Here is an 18,115-nt window from a genome sequence, read left to right on the forward strand (position 1 = left end):
TAAAGGACAGAAACAAGGTCTTCTTCATGTTTTTACCCTCAGTGTCTAGCACATGAGCAGGTACATGTTATACACTCACATTCTGTTAAATTGAAATATTAGGTGAACTAAATATTGCAGATGTCAGGCATCTCCCTCTTCCTCAAACCCCAAATCCAGATTTTCTTTGGGGAATAGTGTTTGTTTCACTTCGCACATGTACTTTAATTTCATCTTGTATTTTCCTTCTTTTTGCTAGATTGTAGTTCGGCTCCATATTACTTTAGTTTTACTTTTAAAATTGCCTCAAATCTCACCATTCTGTTTCTGATTTTCCCTCTTCACACTCAGCAGTCGTTCTCAAATGTTGGGATTACCACAGGATCACCTGAGGAGCTCATCAAATTGCAGGTTCCTGGGTCCCAACCTCAGAGGTTTAGTTAAGTAAATCTGTGGTGGGAAGAAGGGATATGCACTTTTGGTAAGTATTTCAGATTGTGGAAACTCTTTACTAATTGTTTGATGTTTCTTGACTTAGAGAGTCTATAACTGAGAGATCTTATATTGTTTATATTATATTCCCAGGCCAACAATTGCTTCTTACCCATTTTCACACTACTGTAGTTTCCTTCAAACATGAATGCCTCTTTCCCCAGTGACAGCAGTAAATTGTGAGTAGTGTGAGGGGAAGCCAGTGTATGTGGATATCAGCACATTGGCATATTTTTCCAAAATGTTTATAAATTGTCATTTCAAATAAGACTTTATTTTCTTTCAAGTTTCAGAAAAATTTTATCTAACCCTAGAACAATGGAACTGTGCCTTATGGAAAGACTAAAGTTGTGTTGCAACTTTAAAAAAATGCCAGAGTCACCATTATCTGAGTCCTCTGTTCAGTATCTGTCATTATTTTCAATTCTGACAGACTTGGCACTTGAAGACGGTTATACAGCCTCCGGTGACATAATGTGGGAAGAAGTTAGAGATACAAAGTAACAAGGCATACATAGAAAGTGAGCAGGGCCACTCTTCCTCTCACTTCCTCTACCCACCTCCCAACCCCCCACCCCAGCCAACAAGCTAGTCTAGAAGCCCTTAACTTCAATTCATGTGAAAATTGTGTTCTTTCATTAAAAACATAGTGTTTGTGAAATGAATATGTTATTAGCAAGGTCTTTTCAAACCCTTATTTAGATTCCACAACTTAGTGCTCTAAAATTGATCACTGATTTTAAAGTTGCCAACCTATCTTAACTTTCTGGAGTTGTGCAAGGAATGAGAGTCTTGTTTTCTGTTTAGAATAGGAAAAGATAGATGAGCAGGAGGATATTTGAGTAATCAATTTCGGGGGGATATTTTAAAGATAAGTGAAGATAGTTCTCAAAATATAAATCACAAAATTATTCAGCTGAAATAGATTGCTATTATATTGTCCAACAAGGGAACTGGAAATAAGAGAAATCATTTCTAGGCATGGTGTAAAGTGAGAAAGTGCTAGGACACTTTATTTAGCCATTGGATTTGGAATGTTAAAGAAGAACAGTATCCAACTATTATCAGATTGGAAGTGGCTGAAAAGCTGAATGCCGAGCTGTGAATTATGCCATGTTTATCTCATAGAACCCAGAGATCTTAACATAGATGGTGAGAGAGAGGGGTAGTGATGTGTTGTCAAAAACTTCAGGTTTGATTTGTATTATACCCACAGCACAGAAAATAGTGAATGCTGACCAGCAGCTATTCCTGGGGCTGGGTTTGTTCACTTCCTTAGCATGGTAAAGGTTACTCCCGGTTTGGAAAACTAAAGTACATCAAATGTACACTGAAATCCCTGTGCCAAATCTATTTGAAAGCCCAGATACCATTTGGTACAGGACTGAAAAGACTTTCTGATCTGGGGTTTGTGTTAGTGTCCTTCTGCACCACAAAGGGCTCATAAGAGTTATGATTTCATTGACTGTAGTAAAGGAATAATCCTAATTTTCCTTTGAATTATACAATCATCTTTGATTTTTTTTTTTTTTTTTTTTTAACGAAAGGCTCCTGTTCTTATAATACAAACATCTTCTGGCATTTCGCTTTCTTTTTCACTCACACTGCCATATGACACTCCTATCAGGGTTTCTGGTTTCTTCAGGGAATTAACCTACAGAGCATGTACAGCAAACAATAAAATAGCTGCTTTTCAATGAAAATAAAGAGCGGGTGTTTTTCCCTCCCTTCCACTGCTCTCTACCACTGCCCCATCACGACTTCTGGATTTCCTGCCTATGGGCGGCGCACCCCCCCATCTCACCCCTTGCTCCCCAGCTCTGTGTTTCAGAGCAGTCTGCGAGTCTCCCAAGTCTCCGCGTGCTGTTCCTTCCTCTGCCTCGCTCACTTCCGACGGCACTAGGACCCAGGGAAGTCCTTGAGCGAGGTTCGAGGAAAGGCAGCCAGACTCCTCCTTATCTCCAGTGTCAAACTTGACATCAGCCTGCGAGCGGAGCATGGTAACTTCTCCAGCAATCAGAGCGCTCCCCCTCACATCAGTGGCATGCTTCATGGAGATATGCTCCTCTCACTGCCCTCTGCACCAGCAACATGGATTGTCACCTCTCCATCCTTCTCCTTCTCAGCTGCTCCCTTCTCAACTGCTTCGGGGAACTGATTCTCCAACCTTCCAATGAAGGTAAGCCAGGTACAGCAAACTGCCCTGCCCCGCAGGGCTAACTAACGCTCTTCAAAGCACGTTCTCCCGGAACCTTTTCAGGTCGTTAAGGTGCCTCAGAATAAAGCAGTTTCCTCTGAGAGTAAACTACAGATGTGCTTTTATTTTCTGCTGTCTTCTAAAAGACTTTAGGAGAGAATTTTGGATTGCCTAAACCTAAAATGTGGTTTTAATCTGATACCAATTCAAGCAATTACCTTGTTTGCCAATTTTAAGCAGAAAGAAAGAAAGAAAGAAAAAGAAAGAAAGAAAGAAAGAAAGAAAGAAAGAAAGAAAGAAAGAAAGAAAGAAAGAAAGAAAAGAGAAAAATCCTCCAGTTTTACAGCCCACGATGTTAATTGCCAAATAGCCGTGGCAGTATTTTATTTCTAATTATGACCATGTAGTACTCTGAGAAGTTTAAAAGAAAATAAAACCCTCCTTGCTAGGTTCTTTAGTATGTTTAAAGGTAATGACAGGTTGCTCCTACTTAGGATCATGGCATTTATGAATGGACTAAAGGGAAATCAGAGTTTGTTGAAGCTGATGGTGTGTGTGTGTGTGTGTGTGTGTGTGTGTGTGTGTTTATATTGCAACTGCTGTATTGAAGTGATGTGTATCCTGCCAGGCGATGGTTTGCTCTATGCTACAGGTTCTAATGAGCAGCATATGCCACATTAACATAAATGATATTTGTAGGAATTGCAATAAGCTTAGGTTGGATTCTCTTTGTTTAAGGGTTTATATATGAGTAAGGGAAAGTATTTGATGGAAAGTGAAAAGCTCCTGGGTAGGTATAGTAAATAACTGAATAACAAATTAAGAAAGAATGTCCATATGCAGCAAATGGCATTTCCTGATGTTGGGTTATTTATTTTCCTCCTAATGGGTATTCATCCCTTTTCAGTGGATTAAAGTGTAAATGTAAAATTGAGGACATTAATGTTTCCTATAAGATTGTGTATTTGATGGATACATTGCTTTTTTCATGTATACCTTTTGTGATCTATTCCTAATGATTTGTGAATACAATCACTGACTCTTAAGACAAAGTTCTCTAAATAATTGATTGTTTTAAAGCAACATTTACAACTTTGATTTCCTCTTAATCATTTTGAACTTATGACAATAACATTTAGCAATTTATTTTGCAATTTAGCAATACTGAGCAAGATGTGAAAATGCTTCATTATGTATTTTGTCACTAAAAATATATTGGCAAGCCAATACTGTTGTATATTGTATGCATTATTTCAAAAAGACAAGTAAATACTCAAAATATGTAGAAACTTTTTAATTAAATCTAAAAACTGCTCATATTGGTGACCTACTTTCACTGCTAATAGAGCAGTTTAATTTTGTTCTTTCCTTAGTGACTGCCTTTATCAATTTGGCAGATTTCATTAAGTTTTTCTGTGTCTTTTTTTAACTGGGAAAGTGAAAATTCTAAAATATAAGGATCAAGAAAATCATCTGATCACCTATAAGTGACTTTTTTTGTACAAATCAAATTAAAATCTTTATTTGAAAGTAATGGTCAATCATTTTTCATTGAATGAAAGGCAAGAGTAATCATTTGTATAATGAGTAACATATCAGTAAGCAAAAATTAGTGTTTGTTTAATCTTATTTTTTGAAGATATTAAAGAATTGACAATAAGTAGTAGTCTAGAAATATTATTCCCGTATTGCTATGATAAATTGTATTTCTCCAGATGGAATATTTATAAACTATTTAGATAATGGATTTTACTGAATTAATAATGCACAGGGATAGAGCTGAGAGAGTCAGTATTTTTGTGGAAAACATAACCTTTCAGTAAACTGCAAGAGGAAAAAAAAGACCCTTGAAACTTATTCATGCTTACATAAAATTACTGAATATTAATTTAATGAAACAGGAATAATCAAATGTAAATTTCTTTTAAGCCACACCTTGTGTATGTTTCACTATATAATGTATATATTATTATGCAGGCAGGGATGTATATAGAAAGGGAAATATATGCCGAAAACTGACACAATTACATTTAATTTGCTTGGATAAAAGTTTATTCATTGTTCATGGGATTATTCTTTCCAGATCATGTCCTATGAGTAGTGTTTCCTTTCCCTCCTGAAGTCATGAAGGGAAGCTTTGGAACAAAATTTAAAATGAATGATTTAACTTGAATAATATTTGAGTGAAATTTTAAATATTAATGCAATAGCTTAGGTCTTAAAAGTTGAGTTGAAAATCCAAGTATGTGCCAAGATTTCCATGAAATTCTTCTAACAATGTCATTTGAATAGAAAGCAAGATGCTTCTGAAAATTCATATATTTGGTGGAAGTAATAATGATAAAATGAATCTGATTAATATAGCTTTCTGATATAAATTTTGAGAACTGAGATATAAAATACTAGGTTGCATTTAAAATATTATGCTAAAAATTATATTTCAACACCAAAGAAAATTTACTAGAAATCTACTAGTAAAATTTATTAGAATTTATTTCACAATCTGTTATGAAGTTAGGCATGATAGAATTAAAAGGGAACAAAACCAAGGCCATTAAGTTAATTGCTTTCCCTTGTGTGATTTTTTTTTTAATTTGAGATTTGATAGTCAAATATCTATTAAAATGCCATGGGCCTATGATTAAAAAGTTAAAAAAATACTTAGAAAAAGTTTCATCTGAACTTTCCTCTTATTAATACAGTTACAAATAACTTTTTAATATGCTTTCAAGAAAATGATTCTAGTTGATACTTTCTATCACTGGCCTCCTCAAGATAATAGATTATTCATAATTTCAATGATTGCTTAAACTAACAATTGGCCTATCTACTTAAATAGAAACTTTATTAAAGCTGCATGGAACTTTGTTAAAATCTTATCAGGTCTCTGTTTATATGACACACCAATAAAAGACTTCCAATAGGAAATCAACTACTCATGGCAAAATAGGATTGCTATACTACGTGTTATTTAAGAAGTTCATATATTTGCTCCCTGTTCTGATCCCAAATGGATGATAATAACGGTAAAGAAAAATAACTTTGCAAAGAGGTAAAAACTTGCTATAAAGTGAAGTATCAATCTCTTTAGCAATAGATAAGTTACTCTCTTTTAATACTTTTCTACATTTGAAGGAGTCTGAGGCAGAATGAACTGCTTATTCATCAGTACATAAGCACTGAATCATTTTTCTATCCAAAAGCCTTTGTAAATTAGATTAACATTTACCCATAGAGCTCTTTACATTGGAAATCAGAGTTTTCAAAATAAAAGTAAATAAAATTAAATCTGCATATTTATATACTACTTATTTGGGGAGACTTTTATTGGAGTGGCTGGGACACTGTATCTATGAAATGTATTTTACTGAACATAAATCTTCTAAGTACTAGAGGTGACTCTGTGACTGTTCAAAGCTTAAAAGTAAAATTTGCAAATGAACACTGTATACTTCCCTTTGACTATTAAGCAAATGTTGGAGATAAATATTTAAACAATGGATTATTCCCTTTTTAAAAATTACTATAAATTGGCATCTCTTTTCATATATAAACACTTATCCTCAAATAATAATACATTGTGATTGAAATATTTATGGAGACTAAGCTGTCATATCTTTATAGGTTTTTTTTTTTCAGAGGTTTTACATTTGCTTTTAATAGCATTTCATCACGCTAGACTAAATAATTGAATGCATTATACATTTTTGTAATTTAATAGCTCCCCTAATAGCTCCTCCCAACCCCCAATAGTTATAACTATGCTATTTGCCTGGAGGTAGGAGAAACCTTAATTTCACTATTTTATAACCCACAACAGTTAACACTTGACCTAGGTCATTAACAGGATTATCAGCAAATTTGTTTAAGCTTTTACTGACAACCTGAATTGCTACGATAATATTTTGATTGTGCCGGAAAGAAACTTTTAGTAACCTCTCAAAATCTATCACGAAATTAATTCATTCTGAATCTATATTTTCTCAACGACTAATATTGATAATAATAATTCAAGTGGGAAAAATGTCCATTCTCCTCCCTCTTATGTTTCATCCATTACACCATTCTAGTCCTTGTCATAAATGAGCAATTAAAAATTCTTTTAAATAATAAGTATTGCGGCAATAACAATAGATTTATAAATACAAACCAGCTATCAATTTTTCAATTTTATACTTTTTTATTATTGGTACTCTAGTTGATATCACTTTTCTGCCTATTTTAAGATTTAGGGTCAAATGGATATATTTATAACTCAGAAACAACTGGAACTATAAAAGGGAAACTACATATAATAAAACACCATTGCCACGTGTTACATCATGGCTGCATTTTATATAAAGTTGTCTTTTCCATGAAATGCTAGAAATTGGGAGCAAAAATGAAAAGCACTTAAAATTAATATAAAAAATTTTAAACAAAATATTGTAAACAATCAAAACTTGAAGGCATTTTTTTAAACATTGTTTAGTGAGTTTAGGAAATTTCGTATGAAGTTTCTTAATTAATTGAATATAATTATGGTTTGCACCTTGCTCATATAAACAAATGAGTAGTTTTACCTTGAGTCTTAAGAAACTTATTATTGTTAAAGAAAAGATTTAGTAAAATTCTTTATCGTGTTTATATATTATCCACATGTCAATATTCAAATTTTGGTGTGTTTTTTAACACCCTCACTTCTATTAGCTTCTCACAGTAAGTTTCTTTATAAAGTACCCTAAATGTTAAAACTGTTTCTGAAGCTTTGGAATTTTTCTGAAATAAAATATATGCAATTTTTAAATATCAAATAATCAGTTACATATGCAAAGGATTTTTAAAGGCAAAACATATTTCCACAGTATATTTGATTTACTAACTTCAACGCAAATGGAAAGAGCAAGGACTGTGTTTGAGAGTTACATTTTCCAAGTCATAAAATCTTCAAGAAAATATTAATAAAACTTTCCACAAATCATCAAAACTCGATAAGTTTTTATAGACACTTACTTACTAAGAAATCTGTGATGTGGGTTACCTTTGATTTTAGTCATTCCCAGTGATTTTGTTTGGCATAAATACTAGATGTAAGGGGAAATATGTATATCTTGGAAGAACACTAAATTTGCAAATCATTTTCTGTCAAGATCCTCAACTTTATTTTCTAAGATACACACTTTTCCTTTAAAACATTTAATAAATGTTGTTCTTTTAATTCCTGTTTGATAAAAGATTTAGAAAAACAGATGCAGGTGTCCCCTTTTGGGTTCTGTTTTCAGAGATCTGGATTTTATCACCAGGGAGGGTCAATGCAGGGCCCTTAGAAAGTGGACAAGTGGCTTTCCACAGATTGTTCAAATAAAGGGATGACTGGTGGTGTGAAACATTCATTATATTATTCATCCAGGTATACCAAAAAGTAGGACTTGAAATTTGGTTCTCAGAAATTTGAAAACCTTAGAAAATTCTTTCCTAATGACTGTAAAAATAAAAGAAATGTTGTGACTTTTATAAAATACAAAGGATTCCAAGCCACAAATTCAACTAGGAAGACACTCCTGGTGGGAATCAGGGTGTGGGAGCAGTGGTCCCCTTAATTTTACTTTCTGGGTCTCTGTTACAAGCTGCCTAGTATCAGGTAGTTCTTGAAACCTGGTAGGAGGTTTTCTCTTGGAAAAGTCTGAAAGTCAGCAAGTTTTAGTTTGCCTCCTACCAGCCTTCTCTGAAATAAAAAAGGGTGGTCAATTACAAAGAAAAAAAGGTCTTTGAAAGTGAAAAGAAAATAAAAAGTTGATTAAAAAGATGGAGAAGTAGAGATGTGCAAAGATTCTAAAACCAATGTTAATATATAAATATTTTGCTTAAAAAGAAAATATTTATCACTTAAAACATCTGGCTAATCAATTTTTATTAAAACCCTAAAAACCTGCACACTGAACAAAAAAGGGGGGTGGTTGCGTTGTTTCTTCTCTAAAGTTCATACAATTTGATTTTCCCCAGAAGAAAATATTTTATCCAGGAAAGTTTTAAGAGTGTACGCCAAAGAATGCTTCCCCCTTTGGATGCCTGGGCAAATGCATGCGGAGGGTGGATGGAATCAAAACCAGTTCAGCAAATAAAGCCTCCAACTTGGAGTGATGTTATTAAACTGGAAGCCCTGAGTGTGCAGCCCCCTCCCTCCGTTCATTTTCTAAACCATGTCCTGCTGTTCCAGTCAAAGCAAAGGGTGAAAATCCACATAATCCAAACCAACATGGTGAAGTCAGAATAATAGGCGAGGAAGGAGGGGGAAAACAAGTGGCAGCACTGTACAAACAAACTGTTGTGAATAATCTCAGCCATGGGGACTGGGTGGCCACAGACGGGGATGACGGCGTTTCTTTTTCTTCGCGTTACGCCTCCCATATTTGATGAAACAATATTGATTACACTTCAGACGTGTGCTCTGAGAAATTCTAGGAGGAAGCAGGGCTTCGCGGGTAGTGACAGCAATGTGGCAGCTGAGAGATGAGCAAGCGCTCCTCGTTGCCACCACACCCACTACCAGGGCATCTAAACTGCAAACTATTTCGTCGGCAGAAACAGGCTCAGTGGTGCGGAGGGAAAACAGGGTCTCCCAAGAATTCATTACTTTTTCTCTCTGCCTTGGCTTAAAGATCAAATCATAAATACTCAACTCCGGGTCCGCGTCCCCCAGCCCCAGCCCCAGCCCCTGCCCTCCGGGAGGCGGTGGTTCTTTGTGCGCGAGTGTCTCGGCGCCTGGCTGCCGCAAACGCACTCAGCTGGCCCCGGCCTCCCGCAGGCCGGCCGGGCGGCGGTCGCACGCGGGGCTCCCGCTGCAGCGGGCTTCCTCCGGGCGGCGGGGCCGGGCGCTCTGAGCCGGGCGGAGGGTGGACGTGAGCGGCGCGAGGGCGCCAAGTTACCCAAACCGAGCGCGGGCTGCAGACCCGGGCGGGCGAGAGGTAGACGTGCGCCCTCTGCCTGCTGCCGCGGAGCTGCTGGCGCTCGCAGAGGCGGTGACCGCCTCACCACCTGGATTCTCCTCACCTGGGGCTCGGCTCGGTCGGGCCCGCCCAGAAAGCGCGAGCGCCTAGGATGCGCCAGGTACGTCCTTTCACGGGAGACTGTGACCGGACAGCTTTGTCGCCCCCGCCCCATTACTCTCAGCCAGCCTCTTGAGCTTGGCGTCCGGAAGTGGCGCGGTCTCCTTTCCATAGGAGTTCACGCAGCCACCACTTGACAAGTGGAGGAGGGGGATGCAGTTCTGCAGGCTTCTAGAACGAACTCCCTGCGGTGTAGGGAAAGCGCCTGGTACCCCCCTGGTGCTCTGTTGGGAAGCACAGGAGCGCCTGGGACGTCCAGTTGTCAGGCTTGCTGCTGTCTGACCCGACCTCTCGACTATTTTTTGGTCTTCCAGCCGATCTTTCCTTCCGTTCTTAAGGCGCTAAACTAAAATGAGGCCCCCCACCCGCCCCGGTTTTCTTTAAAGCCACCTACTCACGCCACCTGTTAGGCCCCTCGCGAGAGCGACAAGGGGCATGTTCCATAAACTACCCCCCACCCCTGTGCACAACTGTTTTCTCCTGCAGCCCCATATTTGATTGGCACCGTTTTATTAAAACAGGATTTTCCCTGTTCCGATTTTGCGAGTAAACTTGGAATGGGCTAGAAAGTGTTTCTGGGAGCGCTGCCATCGAGGTAGGTTAGTAGTAGGATGATGCTGATGCTGATGTTTCCGTGGTTGTGTTGGAACTTTAGTATTTTTCATAAAAGATAGAATGGTTGAATCCAGGGGATTCCGAGACTAAATATGGCCTCGGTGCCATGCCCAACATTGCGGTAATAATTGTACAGAATTCCGCTGGCTGGAAAGAATTTTTCCCCTACATTATCATTCACTATTTACTGGACCTCATTTAATCATTAAGACAGCCCTAAGGTAGGTATGATGACACCTTCCATTGTTGCAATTAAGGAAACTGAGGAAACAAATCATAATAAAGTAGTAACCCAGCCAGGCCCTCTCTTGTCTTTGTCTTTTGATTTTAACCTCATATGTTTTCTCATGTATGCCAATGCCTATGAATGAGGGAGGCATCCTTCTTTGCAGGAGAAGCCGTAGCTTTTGAATCTTAATCCTAGTGACTAGCTAATTTGTCCTGTGACTTTGCAAGAATAACTTAGAAATACCCAGAGTAATGGAACGAAAAATTGTGCTTCGGAGTACTTTTAAGAAAGTGCTTCAAAGAGTACTTAGAAACGACATAGTGTTTTGCACTCATAAGTTAATGATTATTTACATGAGTGGGGGACACACCAAGAAAATAATGTAAAGAAAATTTGATGTGGACAGAGGAATAGGAGAAAATGTCTGTGTTGCCTTTTCTTCACATGTTTTTACCTCTGTCTCTCCTTCCTGACACTCCAACACTCCTTTCCTTGTGCTGGAAAGAAGATTTTGTCAGGAATTCCATACACAAATTGTGAGGCAATTATCAATATAATGCAAATATTATTATTTAGAGTTTTATATAATAAAAACAGAGTGTGAATTAACTGTTGGAATTGTCATGGAAGTCAGTAATGGGGAAAATAGAATATGGTCTAAAAAGTAGACTTTATTCCTCGTGGAAACTTTTTCCTATTTAAAAAATAATTTATATATTACTTAAGATGAGAAAATAAATTATAATGATTTATCTTCTCTTTCATAAAAACACTTGTACTCTATTTAAGTGGAGGCATTGAGAAAAGGTAGCTAAAACATGGTTTTGAAAGGTAGCAAATTAAGTTGGGGCAATTATATTTTTCATGTGGGTACTTCAGCACATATGTTTTGCATTAATTGCTGCAATAAATTTTGGTAACCTGGCAAAGAGCAAAAACAGCATATTGATGACATTCGTCTTCCAAATCAGAAAGCTGCTTTTAGTATCTTGCTTTCTTCATTGTAATGTACCAAAAAAAAACAAACCAAACCAAAACAAAACAAAAAAAACCTAACGTGTTATCCTTTATGTTTCCAACGAATGATTCAACCACTCAAGCTATTGGCACATTTTGCCATAAACAAAAGTGAGGGCTTAGCAACAAACTTTTTTTTTCTTGCTTCTGGATAATTAGAGTCAACAACTACTTTCCCTATTTTTAAACTTTTTTATTTATGTTTGAGTTTGTGGAACTCTCTCATTCAAGAAAATACAAACTTGACCTTAAAGTCTCCAAACTGAGTTGCCTCTTGTTTCAAGACAAAAATCTTGACTAATTACATGGTAGGGTCTCAAAAGATACAGGAGCAAAGCGATAAGCCAGAGTTAATTTTGTTGCTGATTAATCAATATCAAAATGGTTTCTTCTTGAATTTCCCATATGTTCATTAAGGTAAGGTTAATTTGTCTTCTTTCAAATAATAAAGAAAGATAGATGAATAAATTCTACAGGCCCAGTAAAAAGTAATACCTGCCCTTTTCCCCCCATCCTTTCCCTCCCTTGATAAAAATATAAGGCTTTAAAATTAACTTTTTGTCAATGATAAAGTTGGCTGGCTTCCAATCAGTGTGAAATTTAGACGTTCTCTCTCTACCTTGGGGTTAATAAGGGCAACAGAGAACAGCTCGTTTGTAGTTAACATGTATTTATTTCCTGATTTTCAAATCTAATTTATCAATTAATACAAATCTGTAGGTTTTGGAAAGATATATTTATTTATTGCATACAATGGTAGTTTTCACACTAAGGAGAAGTTAAGCTGGGAAGCCACTTTGAAGCACTGTGTGTGTATATGTGTGTGTGTGTCTGTGTGTGTCTGTGTCACCATTTGTCCCTGTACAAATGAGAACTATCACCACACTGTGGGCAAAATTTTATGAATGAATATACACCTTTTTGAATCAAGATGGTATGAAATTCTGTTTCTCTGAATTACAAATTGGTGATGAGGAAAAATAAAAATAACCATGTTTAAGTTATTTGTCATTATCTAATTTTATAAATTTTCCCCTACTGGACCCCTTAATCTACCTATTATATTTAAAGATGGCATAAAGCTAGAATTATGTGATTTTTTCCCTTTCATATGCCAAAGCTATTTATGGTTGGTTTTGCATTTTAACTGAATATAAAGAACTGGCATAATCATAGAAATTATAAATAGAAATTAAATTGGGTTGTTATTCTTTTATTAGGTATATAAACTCCATCAAATATAGCTATCCCTAAATTTTGAAAATGTTTTTACAGAAACGGAATAAAAGGGAATAGTGTTTTTCTCTTGGTTTGCTTTTATGATCTGTTTTACATAGATAAGTTAATACTCATTTACATTAGATAACTCAAAAAAGACAAACTCAGATTTTATTATGGTGTTCTTAACATTTCTGATCTGAAATTTTAATGTTTGATAGCCTTTGTTTTTTCAAAAATGATTTTCAGTCATAATCATATGTATTTCATCTGAATGAACAGGCTTCCTTAAACATTCGTATATTGAATAAGGACATTATTTTTCTTCTCTTTCTTTACAAGCAATGTCCAAAATTTTTCCAAATGCGTATATCTTTTAAAAATCTATAGAGAATTAGAGAAGGAAAATACTAAAGGTGATCCTTTGGAAACTAATTAAGAATATTTTACTCTATGTTTGCCCAGGTTTGCAGTAGGTTTACTACTCTAAGTTAATAGTGACAACTTAGAAGCTCAAATTTAATTTCAGAGCCACAAATCTAAAAACCATTAAAATGAATCAAGAAAAATGTTAAGAAAAAAATAATTCATGATTGCATGTCAAAAAGGAACCATCCCCAATTAGAAGCTTTTATATGCTGTTCATATTGACTACACTACCAAGAAAAATCACATAGAGGTTTTTCCGAATTCTACCTTTTGTTGCAGTGATACATTAAAAGTTTTCTATCACCAGCACTAATACTTTGATTTTTTTTTCCCTTGACACCATACTTCTAAGATGGAAAGTTTTGAATTAAACTGATAAGCATGTGACCACCCTCATTGGATCCTTTGTGGGCCTCTATAGAAACCCATATTTATACCTTGAAGAGTTTGTTTATATGTTTGCGTGTCTTTGTAGCTATCAGTCCTGATGTGTGATGTAAAGTCCAGATGTAGTTGTCCCCCAGAATAGGATGAAGCCAAATCTAGACCCTGATTTTACTTTTCCAGAAATTTAAATCAATTTATTCTGCAAGGGGTATCTTTTGAAATTAAAAAATAAATAAATAAATAACATGTTTTGTGGCATAATGATGTGCAGAGAATGTTTTTAAACTGAAATTAAATGTTATCACTACACCTTTTATTCTGTGCTAAAATTTGAATCCTTATATCCAAGGGTTTCCAGGAGTATTTTATTTCTAAAAGAAATGCTGTAGTAGAATTGTTCTACTAAGGCAAATGTGCTTATTTTGTCTCATTTTCTTTTTTTTTTTTAAGATTTTATTTATTTATTTGACAGAGAGAGACAGTGAGAGAGGGAACACAAGCAGGCAGAGCAGAAGAGGGAGAAGCAGGCTTCCCGCCGAGCAGGGAGCCCAATGCAAGGCTCGATCCCAGGACCCCGGGATCATGACCTGAGCCGAAGGCAGATGCTTAACGACTGAGCCACCCAGGCACCCCTATTTTGTTTCATTTTCATAGCCATCAGTCAAATCCTGACTGAACAGATAGCTTTCATTTAGTAGTTGATGGTTGATAATCAAGATTTTATGATTAAAAAATTTATTCCAAGTCAGCTTCAATTTATGGTGTGAAGGCAAAATGTATATACTAAGGTTTGAATACATATTTGCCTTAGTGATTATAATTTAATAATTGCGTAACATATTTTCATTTTTCACTTTTTAATCTGTCAGAAAAGTCTTTCTGAATTAGAAATAAACAAGTTCTGTTATTTCCAGAACACTTTAAAAGGCAAAATGTGTTGGAAAAGTACAGTGTTAATATAATCATTAATGTTCTACTTTTAGTAACTTTTACATTTTGGGAAACACATTTTACTTGTCTAAATGATTCATAATATCAGGTGACAATGCACAGAAACAGAGACCTGTTCTTCTAGGCACTGTTATTAAAGCTGGGGTAGTTAACTCACTAAAACTTCACTGACAGTAGACCATCCCCACTCATTTATGTGAAAGGACTATTTTGTTGTAAGAACACATTCCGTAGTGATAATTTGATAGCTGTTTTCTCCATAATAGTATGATATTAGAGTGACCTTTATATTTCTCAGATTAAGAAGGGAAAAAAAAAAGGAGAAAGCTTTAACACATTAGAAACAGCACAGGGTTTCCATTTATTGATGTGTCCAGGTTTAAAGCAGAATTTTGTTCTCTGTTTCTGTCATTTCCTTGAACAACCCTAGTCATTAAAACACAGACATCTTACTGTGAGACTGTGTTTTGGGTCCAAGGAGATCTCCCTGCTCTTGGCAAAGATTGAGATGAGGCAGCTAATTACAGTTTCTTCTATAATTAGGACCTGTATAGAAGTAAATCCAACATTATCGCTCAGGAGGAAAAGCTAATAAGAAAGAATAAGTTGAAAGTATACCACCTTATCCAGAAATCTGCTTATATCACATAAATAAGCCATTAAAATACCATGTGACAAAGGGATTATTTTTTTCACAGAACTGCTAGCACTACAGAATTTTTTCTTGAATTTTTGCATAATGATTTTAGCTGGCAACTGGATGGAGAAATTATCATGAATTAATATTTTTCTGTGACACAAAATGCCTGTAAAATTTAACAGAGTTTTCAGGAAGATTTATCTGCACACAATAAGTTATAGTTGACTTCATTTATAATCTTAAAAAAATTGTATAAATTTTAGCCTATAAAATACAATATTAACTCGATCTATTGAAACTGTTTTAGTTATATTTAGGTAGAAATAAATATAAAGAGGAAGCCTACGGGAGCTATTAAATTAAGAATATGTAATCACAGTAGGTAAAAGTTATGTTGAAATATGTAAGTACATCAATCAAACTTTGACTTCTCTAATTTTTTTCTCAATGGCATATCCTGGTATGTATAATAAAATGAAAAGCTGAGCTTTGGTGGACTTCTGTCAGAAAATACTTCTTGGTTTCTTGATTCCATGTTATGGTTGACCAGAGTACTACACAGAGAATTACAACACCCAGAATAAAATTTATCACTCCCTGTATCATTTTCTTCTATTTGTGACATTTAAGTGCAACCTAGGAGCAGATTAAAGGACACTTCTGCTATCTGTAACCTAGAGCAAAGCTACTCTTTTTATCATAACAGAAAGTGATGAAAATGATAAAGATAAGCAGTGTACAAGAAATGTGGCTGGGACAATGACAGTGATAATGTGAACAGAAAAGGAAATGTCATTCTTCTTTAGTAAATGCAAGACATAATCAAAGGATGGGTTTCTTTTCTGTTATAGTGGTTCTATAGTTATTTGCAATTGGCTTTAAAGGCACCTTAGCTGAAGGTTTCACAAGAAAACATGTTTCTCGTTGTAAGAGTCTGAAATTCTTTAGCCATTAAACCCCTCTGATCACCTAGAAGTAATTATTTGATAATTTTTATAATTCAATATTTTCATACAGTGCAACTAGCATTTCACAAAATGCAAACAGCATTACTATAAAGCTAGTGATACGTTATTAGATAATTGAAACGGTCTTCCACTTCAGAAAGAAATTGTGTCATTTAATTTTAAAAATTATTTTAGCAATGTCTGCATATTTGCAGACCTTAATCTACAAGATGGAATATTAGTTTAATTCTCAGTCTTTCTAAGTGGACACATAGTCACGTGAATCAGAACTTAGAAGTGCCCTTGAAAAAAATCTTGGCATGTTAATGGTTCTCTGAGTGAAAAGTCCAGAAATTTATGTCTTACAATTTTAATCTGTCCTCACTAACTGGTAGTATTTATTGAAAAAAATTATTTCAATAATCGAATCCTTTAAAAAACTTTATTGCATTATTATTAAGAAGGGAAGGAGGTATAAGTTCCTGGTACAGACAATTCTTCATAACACTGTTAATACCAATGAACCAAGGAGTGGACATTTATTTGGCTGTCTTTCTGTTATGATGGAGGATAGGAAAAAAGAGAGAGCAAGACTCCTGGACATTTTTTTTTTTTTTTTTTTTTTTTTAAGATTTTATTTATTTATTTGACAGAGAGAGAGAGGGAGAGAGAGAAAGAGCACAAGCAGGGGGATCAGCAGGCAGAGAAGAGGGAGAAGCAGGCTCCCCACTGAGCAGGGAGCCTGATGAAATGTGGGCCTTAGATCCCAGGACCCTGGGATCATGACCTGAGCCTAAGGCAGGCGCTTAACTGACTGAGCCACTCAGGCGCCCTAAGACTCCTGGATATCTTAAATCCACAATCCAGATGGGTGGGAAAAGTGACACTAAAAATAAGTGGCAGGAATGACAACAAGGTTTCCTTCTTTCTAAAAGTACTCATTACAATTTGAGCCAACTTATTCTATTCTTTGTTCTTACTCCTGTACTCCATTCAACCCTTTCTAATTCCCATCAGAGACCATACTTCCTTTTGTTAAGCAAATCTCACATTAGTGCCCACCTGAAAGCCAACTCAATGAGTTTGAAAAAAGATTCCCTTACAGTTTTCATGAATGTAAACTCCTTTACCCATTCATACATCTTTTCTGTTTAAAAGCACTAAGTTTAGACAGGGTAAAGCATGTGAAAGAAACCCAGAACCATATCCATCCAGACTTCGGACAGTGATTTCCAAATACAATTTTGCCAAAAAGCACTTATTTATATCTCTGCTCACAGTCAGAACATTTTAAAATGTGTCCAGTTGAAATCACTTTAAGAAGTTAATATATGCCATAGGGCCCTTTAAATTGAAAATATTTTTTAAAGAGAAAATATTCTGAAATTAATGAAATGGCATGTTTCCTGTTATAAAACAAAAATATTTGGAAATCATACAATTAGAATATGAACACTGGTAAGGAACAATTTATATATTTGAAAAATAATCTGGCATGAGGCAGTTATTAAAGAATTAAGCCCATCCTCCGTCTGACCTTAAGAATAAATTCCTAACTCTTTTTTGTTAGAATTCATAATTGTGGACTCAAATTTTTTTCAGCAATTGAAATAAACCTTCCACATTGCAAATCATCATTAAAACTCAAAAACTACAATATAATTGTATATCACAGTTCTATCTGCTTCTTCCATGTGCCCCAACATTTGCATGTTGGTACCACTGAAAGACTATGATCAGGGTCTACCTCTATTTTGGGAGAGAAAAGCATTAGTAACCCAAGTTCTTGAGTGATTGATTCAGTGTCGAATTCCATATGTTATATTGCAGTGTTGGATTTAGTTGATATATACAGAGAAATCACTCGCAACACACTGACTTTCAAATTCCATTAGCTTTCTCTTTTTCTTATTTCAATTATGCTACACT

General features: G+C 35.6%; 1 protein-coding gene across 1 annotated transcript in view; it reads left to right on the forward strand.

Annotated features, from left to right (window-relative positions):
- Window positions 1-1,387: 1,387 nt before the first annotated feature.
- The window catches only part of EPHA3 (EPH receptor A3), a 360,422-nt gene continuing 343,694 nt past the window's right edge, over window positions 1,388-18,115 (forward strand). Inside the window, exon 1 of the mRNA XM_035015173.1 lies at window positions 1,388-2,650. Coding sequence (XP_034871064.1) covers window positions 2,563-2,650 — 88 coding nt within the window. The 5' untranslated portion in view covers window positions 1,388-2,562. The remainder of the gene's footprint in view (window positions 2,651-18,115) is intronic.

This window comes from Mirounga leonina, unplaced genomic scaffold (assembly GCF_011800145.1).
Source record: "Mirounga leonina isolate KUSES-001 unplaced genomic scaffold, KU_Mleo_1.0 Mir_169, whole genome shotgun sequence".
Classification (NCBI taxonomy): Eukaryota; Metazoa; Chordata; class Mammalia; order Carnivora; family Phocidae; genus Mirounga; species Mirounga leonina.